At 44.6% G+C, this 12,339-nt stretch overlaps 1 protein-coding gene across 3 annotated transcripts in view; it reads right to left on the bottom strand.

Annotated features, from left to right (window-relative positions):
• Positions 1-528: 528 nt before the first annotated feature.
• The window catches only part of MYO1C (myosin IC), a 269,503-nt gene continuing 257,692 nt past the window's right edge, over positions 529-12,339 (bottom strand). For all 3 annotated transcript variants that reach the window (XM_063956082.1, XM_063956080.1, XM_063956081.1), the window contains exon 32: positions 529-2,789. In XM_063956082.1, coding sequence (XP_063812152.1) covers positions 2,763-2,789 — 27 coding nt within the window. In that variant the 3' untranslated portion in view covers positions 529-2,762. The remainder of the gene's footprint in view (positions 2,790-12,339) is intronic.

Consider the following 12,339-nt stretch of genomic DNA (forward strand, 5'->3'; position numbering starts at 1 on the left):
TACAATTAACAAGCATGGACAATTCTGAAAAGGGGCACCCTTTTGGTGCTTAACTGATTCCCGATATAGCGAATGTTATATTTGGCTTAATGTTCAGTAAGTGTTAATAAAATACCTGTACATATATGGTATATCTGTGACAGATGTTACAAACTAGAGGTGGAAATATCCTTTCAAGTTTTGTTGATGTGACTCACAAAGGGAAAACCCTATAGGATTGCAGAATGCAGTTCATTTTTATTGAGACCTGGGTCTTCACGGCTCCAGTCTAGATGAACATTTCCTGAAAGGAAGTTAATTACACATCCAATCAATAATCACTTGCAATCCGAATAGAACGCTTTTACTGTGAACAGTGGGCTTGGGAGCATCACAGCCTTACTCAACAACGGTTACAACAATGTTCTTGACTATTTAATTCATTACTATTTCCATTGTTAGAATATATAGAGAATAAATATAAACCACTGCCTAATATAATCATACCTGGTAGCTGATGGTAGTAAGTGTGGAAAGTAACAGGACACATTGTTAATTAACAGCAGATTTATTGGTGGAAAGGCACAGATGCAATCATTGGCTATAGCATTTTTCTCTCACTCCGTACACCTAAGGCAGAAAAACAGTAAGCCAGGTGGTAACCACACTAGTACAGAGTACCTACCGGTCACCTACACACAAAAGCACAGCTATAAGGTGAGCCAAGTCATAAGACTGCAGCTCATCAATTCAATAGTAATTAATGACATCAATGAGATGCTTCATACCTTGGATGTCACTAGTTCCCAGTGAATTGATATCTTTGTATTCATTCTGCACAGAAAATGATTGGTTCTTCTGCATGTAGGTGATGGGTACACTTTTACACGTCATATTTTGACTTAAAAGGTTTCAGAGACAAAAGAAGCGTGCCACCCATCTGTAGTGTCCAATTTAAACATTAGGTGAAATAGAATAATAAAAAAAGTTGAGTTTAAACAGGTTAAAAGGTTGTTAAAAATAAAGTGTTTTGAGAACGTAAACGATTTAACATTGCAATAGTTTGAATTCGTGGTTTTCCTTTTAAGGACATGGCAGTGCATTATAAAGTTTGTGACACGAAGACTATACAACGGGTTGTCAAGAGCCAAAGAATAAAACATTAAACATCAAAGCATACACAAACTATGCATGAAAAGTAAAAAATGCTGTTGGTCGATGCATCATAAGGTAAAAGGAAAATGGTCTCAAATGCTTTGGTACAACTAAACAATTACACGTGTTGCAATTTGGTCTATCAATAGGGGCCACAGATGTAAAGAGACCCACACACACATTCCACTGAAATAGGAAAATAAAAAAGAAACTTAAGACCTTGAGTGCGGTTAACACATGGTAAGATGGAGCATTAATGATGGGTCTATGGCTGGAACTGGTACGACATTTTGCAGTTTTTAGGGTCCCTTCTATGCAGATAATTTTAGCACTTCCATCTTTACATTTCTCCTCACTTTCATTTTTCTTTTGTATTATAGTATACCAGTATCCCACACACCATAGAAGCAGTGTCACGTGACCAAGGGGTCTATTTACTAAGCCTTGGATGGAGAGAAAGTCGCTGGAGATAAAGTACCAGCATATCGGCTCCTGTCATTTTTCAAACACAGCCTGTGAATGAGTTAGGAGCCGATTGGCTGGTACTTTATCTCCATCCAAGGCTTAGTAAATAGACCCCCAAGTCAGGTGACTTGTTCCTAGCCTGGATTCTGACAGTACATGGTTTATGTAGGATGGCCTCCGCCACTTTCTGTAGCTGACTAGTACACTTTACAAAATTGTTATTGCTAATCTGCCAAATGTGACCATGTTAATACATCAGCGTCTTACAGTAAAATTGTTAAAATGCAGTCAACGTGACCCTAGCTCTGGCTAAAGTAGTATCAGAGTTCTTTATTTGTATAAAGAAAACATAAATGTTAGTCAAGGAGCCCTGTGCTAGGGAGAAAAATAATATATATATATATATATATATATATATATATATTTTTTATTGCACATCTTAAAATTTAGTACAGTTTCAAAACAAATGAACTCTTCCAATAGACAGGTCACCATCTAGGGGGGTTTGGGTTTTTTGTTCATGTACTACAAAGTTTACGTCCACTCAGTTACATATGGCTTTTGATTTATCTGTTTTATACAATACAATTACGTTGTAAGGCTTTTTCTCTTTCTTTTCCTTTTTTACAGAGTTTTTTTTATACAGTACATTTAGTAGAATAAAAGCTATACAATTTGCCTACTATTCCTCAACTTTCTTATATGGAAGATTGCATAAATATATATATTTTTATGAGTGCAGACTTGAAACTTGGTGCTCTGAAATCTACGACTGAAACCCTTCCCCAGCCCAATAAGTCTGCAAAGTGGTAAAGGCATCCCTGGCAGCAGTAACATATTAGGGTAAAGTCTCCTGTTATGCCATCCTCCTTTATATTTATAGGGCAACCCCGTTATGCCTTGTGCAAAGAGAATGTGTAATGCATGAAGTTACTAATGGGGAAGCCTGTGCAAAAGCAAGTTAAAAAATAAAATATTTGACTTTCACAAATATATAAAATGATGTATTTCCTTTGTTTTTAAGCAGCGCAGGTCTTTGGTAACTATAAAATAGAAAAGCAGAGTTAGATAAGGAGGTATTGTCCAACAAGTGGGTGAATAAGATGCATCATGTAAAGCCGTCCGGTTGGTTGCAGTAGATTCCTATGACAACGCACTTTTCATCATCGTGAATTCAACCGTGGAGCAACCTTTAAATAAGAACAGACCAAGTAGAGTTGGTACGAAGGTTTCATCAAGAACAGTCTTCCTATTATGCTTTATAATATACTCTGTAACGCTGCATCAGTCAAACATGTAATGATCACAGTAAGAAAACATAAAATAATAAGATTTTACTTACCGGTAAATCTATTTCTCGTAGTCCGTAGTGGATGCTGGGGACTCCGTAAGGACCATGGGGATAGACGGGCTCCGCAGGAGACATGGGCACTTTAAGAAAGAATTTAGGTTCTGGTGTGCACTGGCTCCTCCCTCTATGCCCCTCCTCCAGACCTCAGTTAGAGAAACTGTGCCCAGAGGAGCTGACAGTACAAGGAAAGGATTTTGGTAATCCAGGGCAAGATTCATACCAGCCACACCAATCACACCGTATAACATGTGATAACAACCAGTTAACAGTATGACAAATAACAGAGCATCAGGTCAAACCCTGATGCAACCATAACTTAACCCTTATTGAAGCAATAACTATATACAAGTATTGCAGAAGAAGTCCGCACTTGGGACGGGCGCCCAGCATCCACTACGGACTACGAGAAATAGATTTACCGGTAAGTAAAATCGTATTTTCTCTAACGTCCTAGTGGATGCTGGGGACTCCGTAAGGACCATGGGGATTATACCAAAGCTCCCAAACGGGCGGGAGAGTGCGGATGACTCTGCAGCACCGAATGAGCAAACAAGAGGTCCTCCTCAGCCAGGGTATCAAACTTGTAGAACTTTGCAAAAGTGTTTGAACCTGACCAAGTAGCCGCTCGGCAAAGTCGTAATGCCGAGACCACTCGGGCAGCCGCCCAAGAAGAGCCCACCTTCCTAGTGGAATGGGCCTTAACTGATTTTGGCAGCAGCAATCCAGCCGCAGAATGAGCCTGCTGATTCGTGTTACAGATCCAGCGAGCAATAGTTTGCTTTGAAGCAGGAGCACCAAGCTTGTTGGATGCAAACAGGATAAACAACGACTCTGTTTTCCTGACCCTATCCGTTCTGGCTACATAAACCTTCAAAGCCCTGACCACATCAAGCAACTCGGAATCCTCCAAGTCACGAGTAGCCACAGGCACCACAATAGGTTGGTTCATATGAAAAGATGAAACCACTTTCGGCAGAAATTGTGGACGGGTCCGCAATTCTGCTCTATCCATATGGAAAACCAGATAGGGGCTTTTATGTGACAAAGCAGCCAACTCTGACACACGCCTAGCCGAAGCCAAGGCTAATAGCATGGCCACCTTCCATGTGAGATATTTCAACTCCACCGTTTTAAGTGGTTCAAACCAGTGGGATTTCAGGAAACTTAACACCACGTTAAGATCCCAAGGTACCACTGGAGGCACAAAAGGAGGCTGAATATGCAGCACTCCCTTTACAAACGTCTGAACTTCTGGTAGAGAAGCCAACTCCTTTTGAAAGAAAATGGAAAGGGCAGAAATCTGGACCTTAATGGAGCCCAATTTTAGGCCCAAATTCACTCCGGACTGTAGGAAGTGATGGAAACGGCCCAGCTGGAATTCCTCCGTAGGAGCATTCCTGGCCTCACACCGAGAAACATATTTTCGCCATATACGGTGATAATGTTTAGCTGTCACGTCCTTCCTAGCCTTTATCAGCGTAGGAATGACCTCATCCGGAATGCCTTTCTCTGCTAGGATCCGGTGTTCAACCGCCATGCCAACAAACGCAGCCGCGGTAAGTCTTGGAACAGACAGGGCCCCTGTTGCAACAGGTCCTGTCTTAGAGGAAGAGGCCACGGGTCTTCTGTGAGCATTTTCTTGCAGATCTGGATACCAAGTCCTTCGTGGCCAATCTGGAACAATGAGGATTGTTCTCACTCCTCTTTTTCTTATTATCCTCAGCACCTTGGGTATGAGAGGAAGAGGAGGAAATACATAGACCGACTGGAACACCCACGGTGTCACCAGGGCGTCCACAGCTACTGCCTGAGGGTCTCTTGACCTGGCGCAATACCTCTGTAGCTTTTTGTTGAGGCGGAATGCCATCATGTCCACCTGTGGCAGTTCCCACCGACTTGTAATCTGTGCGAAGACTTCCTGATGAAGTCCCCACTCTCCCGGGTGGAGGTCGTGTCTGCTGAGGAAGTCTGCTTCCCAGTTGTCCACTCCCGGGATGAACACTGCTGACAGTGCGCTTACGTGATTCCCCGCCCAGCGAAGAATTCTGGTGGCTTCCGCCATCGCCACTCTGCTCCTTGTGCCGCCTTGTCGGTTTACATGAGCCACTGTGGTGATGTTGTCTGACTGAATCAGAACCGGTTTGTCGCAGGGCATTGTATATGGCCCTTAGTTCCAGGATGTTGATGTGAAGGCAAGTCTCTTGACTTGACCACAGACCTTGGAAATTTCTTCCCTGTGTGACTGCTCCCCAACCTCGGAGGCTTGCGTCCGTGGTCACCAGGACCCAGTCCTGAATGCCGAATCTGCGGCCCTCGAGAAGGTGAGCACTCTGCAGCCACCACAGGAGAGACACCCTGGCCCTGGGGGATAGGGTGATTAACCGATGCATCTGAAGATGTGATCCGGACCACTTGTCCAGTAAGTCCCCTTGAAAGGTCCTCGCATGGAACCTGCCGAAGGGAATGGCCTCGTATGATGCCACCATCTTTCCCAGGACTCGAGTGCAGTGATGCACTGACACCTGTTTTGGTTTTAATAGGTTCCTGACCAGGGTCATGAGTTCCTGAGCTTTCTCTATTGGGAGATAAACCCTTTTCTGGTCTGTGTCCAGAATCATGCCCAGGAAAGGCAGATGAGTCGTAGGAACAAACTGCGACTTTGGAATATTTAGAATCCAGCCGTGTTGCCGTAACACTTCCAGAGAAAGTGATACGCTGTTCAGCAACTGCTCTCTTGATCTCGCTTTTATGAGGAGATCGTCCAAGTACGGGATAATTGTGACCCCTTGCTTCCGCAGGAGTACCATCATTTCCTCCATTACCTTGGTAAATATTCTCGGTGCCGTGGAGAGACCAAACGGCAACGTCTGAAATTGGTAATGACAATCCTGTACCACAAATCTGAGGTACGCCCGATGAGGGGGATAAATGGGGACATGAAGGTATGCATCCTTTATGTCCAGAGACACCATAAAATCCCCCCCTTCCAGGCTTGCGATGACCGCTCTCAGCGATTCCATCTTGAACTTGAACCTTTTCAGGTATATGTTCAGGGATTTTAAATTCAATATAGGTCTGACCGAACCGTCCGGTTTCGGGACTACAAACATGGTCGAATAATAACCCCTTCCCTGTTGAAGGAGGGGAACCTTGACCACCACCTGTTAAAGATACAATTTGTGAACTGCAGTTAACACTATTTCCCTCTCGTGGGGGGAAGCTGGTAGGGCCGATTTGAGGTATCGGTGAGGGGGCATCTCTTCGAATTCCAGCTTGTATCCCTGAGACACAATTTCTATTGCCCAGGGATCCACCTGGGAGTGAACCCACTTGTGGCTGAAATTTCGAAGACGTGCCCCCACCGGGCCTAGCTCCGCCTGTGGAGCCCCAGCGTCATGCGGTGGATTTTGTAGAGACCAGGGAGGACTTCTGTTCCTGGGAACTAGCTGTGTTGTGCAGCTTCTTTCCTCTGCCCCTGCCTCTGGCAAGAAAGGACGCACCTTGGACTTTCTTGTTTCTTTGTGATCGAAAGGACTGCATTTGATAATGTCGTGCTTTCTTAGGCTGTGCGGGAATATAAGGCAAAAGATCAGAATTACCAGCTATAGCTGTGGAGACCAGGTCCGAGAGCCCTTCTCCACACAATTCCTCAGCCTTGTAAGGTAAACCTTCCATATGCCTCTTTTAGTCGGCATCACCTGTCCATTGCATGTTCCACAGCACACGTCTAGCAGAAATCGACATAGCGTTGACTCTAGAACCCAGTAGACTAATGTCTCTTTGGGCATGTTATATATATATATATATATATATATATATATATATAAAAAAGACAGCATCTTTTATATATATATATATATATATATATATATATATATATATAAGACAGCATCTTTTATATATATATACCAGAATGTGTGTAAATGGACTTCAAAGTACTTTTACTGCATGCTATCTGCAGGATCCCTGAGGATAGCTGTTAAGTCAGCGCTACCTTTTGGGTAAACGTGACAAGCTTTGTCCACCCTAGGGGAAGATTCCCATCGTATCCTGGCCCTAGTAGGGAAAGGATACTCCCTGAGAATTCTTTGTGGGAATCTGTAGTCTCTTGTCTGGAGATTCCCGCTCTTTTTCTTCATGAGAGGAGGGAAATTTACCTCAGCTTTCTTCCCCTTAAACATGTGTACCCTCGTGTCAGCGACAGATGAGTCATCAGTGATATGCAAAACATCTTTTATTACAATAATCATATATTGAATACTTTTCTGCCATTTTGGCTGTAACTTTGCATTATCGTAGTCGACACTGGAGTCAGACTCCGTGTCGATATCAGTGTCTATTATTTTGGATAGTGAGCGTTGTGAGACTCTGAAGGTCTCTGCGACATAGGGACAGACATGGGTAGATTCCCTGTCTGTTCTCGAATCTTTTGTGCAATAAATTTACCTTAGCACTTAATTTCACATATCCAAACAGGTGTCGGCGTTGTCGACGGAGGCACCACTCACACACACATTTGCTCCATCTCCTCCTTAGGGGAGCCTTTTACCTCAGACCTGTCGACACACACGTACCGACACACCACACACTCAGGGAATGCTCATCTGAAGATAATTCCCCCACAAGGCCCTTTGGAGAGACAGAGAGAGAGTATGCCAGCACACACCCCAGCGCTATATGACCCAGGAAAAAACACAGCAATTTAATGTTTACCCAGTAGCGCTGTCATTATCTGCGCCGAATTATGTGCCCCCCTCTTCTTTAAAACCCTCTCTTCTACCGTGGTATAAGCAGGGGAGAGACCGGGGAGCTTCCTCTCAGCGGTGCTGTGGAGAAAAAACATGGCGCTGGTGAGTGCTGAGGGAGAAGCCCTGCCCCCTCGACGGCGGGCTTCTGTCCCGCTAAAAGTGTAAAATTGGCGGGGCTCCTGCATATATACAGTGTCCAGCTGTATATATGCTCCTTTTGCCAAATAAGAGGTTTATATTGCTGCCCAGGGCGCCCCCCCCCCTGCGCCCTGCACCCTTTCAGTGACCGGAGTATGCGAGGTGTGTGGGAGCAATGGCGCACAGCTGCAGTGCTGTGCGTTACCTCAGTGAAGATCATGAAGTCTTCTTTGCTTCTCATACTCACCCGGCTTCTGTCTTCTGGCTCTGCGAGGGGGACGGCGGCGCGGCTCTGGGACCGGACGGCGAGGGTGAGATCCTGCGTACCGATCCCTCTGGAGCTAATGGTGTCCAGTAGCCTAAGAAGCAGGACCTAGCTTCAGAGAGTAGGGCTGCTTCTCTCCCCTCTGTCCCACGATGCAGGGAGTCTGTTGCCAGCAGATCTCCCTGAAAATAAAAAACCTAACAAAATACTTTCTCTCAGCAAACTCAGGAGAGCTCACTGAAAAGCACCCAGCTCGTCTGGGCACAGTATGAAACTGAGGTCTGGAGGAGGGGCATAGAGGGAGGAGCCAGTGCACACCAGAACCTAAATTCTTTCTTATAGTGCCCATGTCTCCTGCGGAGCCCGTCTATCCCCATGGCCCTTACGGAGTCCCCAGCATCCTCTAGGACGTTAGAGAAAAATAATATATAGAAGACAGACATGCGTCTGTGGGAACGGAGGATAAGGGTTGGGCTGCAGGTAGGGAGGATTAGGGGCAGGGTTAGTTTACCTTGTAAGAAAAGAAAAGAAAAAAAGTGTTGGGATGCCGCTGTCTGTATTCTGATAGTCGGCGTCCTCACTGGTCAGGAACCCATACCCAACCCCTCCAGTTAGATGATCCGCCCTGTTGTAAGTTCCATGAGGACGGGTTGAGAAACACTGATGTTGGATACTTCATGGATTATGCTGTCAGGTTTGGTCTGAATTTTTACAATACTAAACGTTATTTCTTCTATAACAAATCTATTGTATGGGGTTTAATAACTAAATATAGAATAGATCAGGAGTGGGGAGCTGTTTAAAAGTTAGTCATACTTAGGAGCCAGCGGGGTCTTCTAAGGAACCAAGGAAAATGTGCATCCAGTGGCATTATGGAATTAATAGAAACTGCACCAAAGGTTATGCATAAACAATAAGGTGTTTAGGCCTATTGTATTCCTGGCTCTTGGGATTCATCTAAGTCCTATTTGAAACATTAAACTTCCGCTGTAGATATCCATAGCTTCAATTACAGGTTGAGTATCCCATATCCAAATATTCCGAAATACTGATATTCCGAAATACAGACTTTTTTGAGTGAGAGTGAGATAGTGAAATCTTTGTTTTCTGTGGCTCAATGTACACAAACTTTGTTTAATACACAAAGTTATTAAAAATATTGTATTAAATGACCTTCAGGCTGTGTGTATAAGGTGTATATGAAACATAAATGAATTGTGTGAATGTATACACACTTTGTTTAATGCACAAAGTTATTAAAAATATTGGGTAAAATGACCTTCAGGCTGTGTGTATAAGGTGTACATGAAAAATGTATTTTTAAATGCATTCTGTGCTTAGACTTAGGTCCCATCTCCATGATATCTCATTATGGTATGCAATTATTCCAAAATACGGAAAAATCCCATATCCAAAATACCTCTGGTCCCAAGCATTTTGGATAAGGGATACTCAACCTGTACTAAATTCATTTCTGAATTTGTTTATCAGACCACACTGGGACATGATATGTGAGGACGTTATCTTGTTCTACTTCAATATATGTTTCAGTACTGTAGGATCACTGCGGCATTTGTTGCACTTTATAACGGAAGATCACTATGTAATTGTCTCCACATCTTTTGCGGGGCAAACACAAACAAAATCCCTTTAGAGAGGGTTGAACTTGCTTTTAACAACAGAGTTTCTATAATCCTATTACAGAGTAATGCAGACCATAGAGTTCCATAGTCAAATATACAGTAATAATAAATTAACGTGATCACTGTGTGGTGTTATACTGAAAGTTAAAAAACCTGTACTGCATTGCTAATAACAAGGGGGCAATCACATCATATAGATCCTGTATATTAAGCCTGTCTGGCTGCACGGGAAGCCTCAATAACAGACCCAAACAAATGTGAGATAGTCCTGAGATTTAATCATTAAAAAAAGTGAAGAGAACACATGTAGTAGAACATAATTGAAGCCATATTGGCAGAACTAGCAGCGGGCTTATAACATGGTAGCACTTTTTTTTTGCTCTATGTGATAAAACGTTACAACTTTCATGAAAGGCCAGTGCCACATATACATTCCATGTGTACAGCTCACTAACCAGAATCGTCTGTTGGTGACAAGGTCTGGTTATCTTTATAATGTGCTCTGTGTATTATCTCTGTAACAAGGCTCCCTTCTCTTAACATTTTGAAAAACACTAAAATGTGCACTAAAATTTTACCGCTGTACTTAGAAATCGTATGAATAAATAAGATTTTACTCACCGGTAAATCTATTTCTCGTAGTCCGTAGTGGATGCTGGGACTCTGTAAGGACCATGGGGAATAGCGGCTCCGCAGGAGACTGGGCACAACTAAAAGAAAGCTTTTGGTCTAACTGGTGTGCACTGGCTCCTCCCCCTATGACCCTCCTCCAGACCTCAGTTAGGATACTGTGCCCGGAAGAGCTGACACAATAAGGAAGGATTTTGAATCCCGGGTAAGACTCATACCAGCCACACCAATCACAAGTATTGCAGACAATCCGCACTTGGGATGGGCGCCCAGCATCCACTACGGACTACGAGAAATAGATTTACCGGTGATTAAATCTTATTTTCTCTGACGTCCTAAGTGGATGCTGGGACTCCGTAAGGACCATGGGGATTATACCAAAGCTCCCAAATGGGCGGGAGAGTGCGGATGACTCTGCAGCACCGAATGGGCAAACTCTAGGTCCTCCTCAGCCAGGATGTCAAACTTGTAGAATTTAGCAAATGTGTTTGACCCCGACCAAGTAGCTGCTCGGCAAAGTTGTAAAGCCAAAACCCCTCGGGCAGCCGCCCAAGAAGAGCCCACCTTCCTCGTGGAATGGGCTTTCACTGATTTAGGATGCGGCAGTCCAGCCGCAGAATGTGCAAGCTGAATCATACTACAGATCCAGCGAGCAATAGTCTGCTTTGAAGCAGGTGCACACAACTTGTTGGGCGCATGCAGGGTAAATAGCGAGTCAGTCTTTCTGACTCCAGCTGTCCTGGAAACATAAATTTTCAGGGCCCTGACTACGTCCAACAGCTTGGAAGCCTCCAAGTCTTTAGTAGCCGCAGGCACCACGATAGGTTGGTTCAAATGAAAGGCTGATACCACCTTAGTGAGAAACTGGGGACGAGTCCTCAATTCTGCCCTATCCATATGAAAAATCAGATAAGGGCTTTTACATGACAAAGCCGCCAATTCTGATACACGCCTGGCCGAAGCCAAGGCCAACAACATGACCACTTTCCACGTGAGATATTTCAATTCCACGGTTTTAAGTGGCTCAAACCAATGTGACTTTAGGAAATCCAACACCACGTTGAGATCCCAAGGTGCCACTGGAGGCACAAAAGGGGGCTGAATAGGCAGCACTCCCTTAACAAAAGTCTGAACTTCAGGCAGTGAAGCCAGTTCTCTCTGGTAGAAAATCGATAGAGCCGAAATCTGGACCTTAATGGAACCCAATTTTAGGCCCATAGTCACCCCTGACTGTAGGAAGTGAAGGAAACGGCCCAGCTGAAATTCCTCCGTTGGGGCCTTCCTGGCCTCACACCATGCAACATATTTTCGCCAAATGCGGTGATAATGGTTCGCGGTCACTTCTTTCCTAGCTTTAATCAGCGTAGGAATGACTTCCTCCGGAATGCCCTTTTCCTTCAGGATCCGGCGTTCAACCGCCATGCCGTCAAACGCAGCCGCGGTAAGTCTTGGAACAGACAGGGCCCCCTGCTGCAGCAGGTCCTGTCTGAGCAGCAGAGGCCATGGGTCCTCTGAGATCATTTCTTGAAGTTCCGGGTACCAAGCTCTTCTTGGCCAATCCGGAACAATGAGTATAGTTCTTACTCCTCTTCTCCTTATTATCCTCAGTACCTTTGGTATGAGAGGAAGAGGAGGGAACACATAAACCGACCGGTACACCCACGGTGTCACTAGAGCGTCCACAGCTATCGCCTGAGGGTCTCTTGACCTGGCGCAATATCTTTCTAGCTTTTTGTTTAGGCGGGACGCCATCATGTCCACCTGTGGCCTTTCCCAACGGTTTACAATCAGTTGGAAGACTTCTGGATGAAGTCCCCACTCTCCCGGGTGGAGGTCGTGCCTGCTGAGGAAGTCTGCTTCCCAGTTGTCCACTCCCGGAATGAACACTGCTGACAGTGCTAACGTGATTTTCCACCCATCGGAGAATCCCTGTGGCTTCTGCCATCGCCATCCTGCTTCTTGTGC

The sequence above is a fragment of the Pseudophryne corroboree genome, chromosome 2, assembly GCF_028390025.1.
Source record: "Pseudophryne corroboree isolate aPseCor3 chromosome 2, aPseCor3.hap2, whole genome shotgun sequence".
NCBI classification, from domain to species: Eukaryota; Metazoa; Chordata; class Amphibia; order Anura; family Myobatrachidae; genus Pseudophryne; species Pseudophryne corroboree.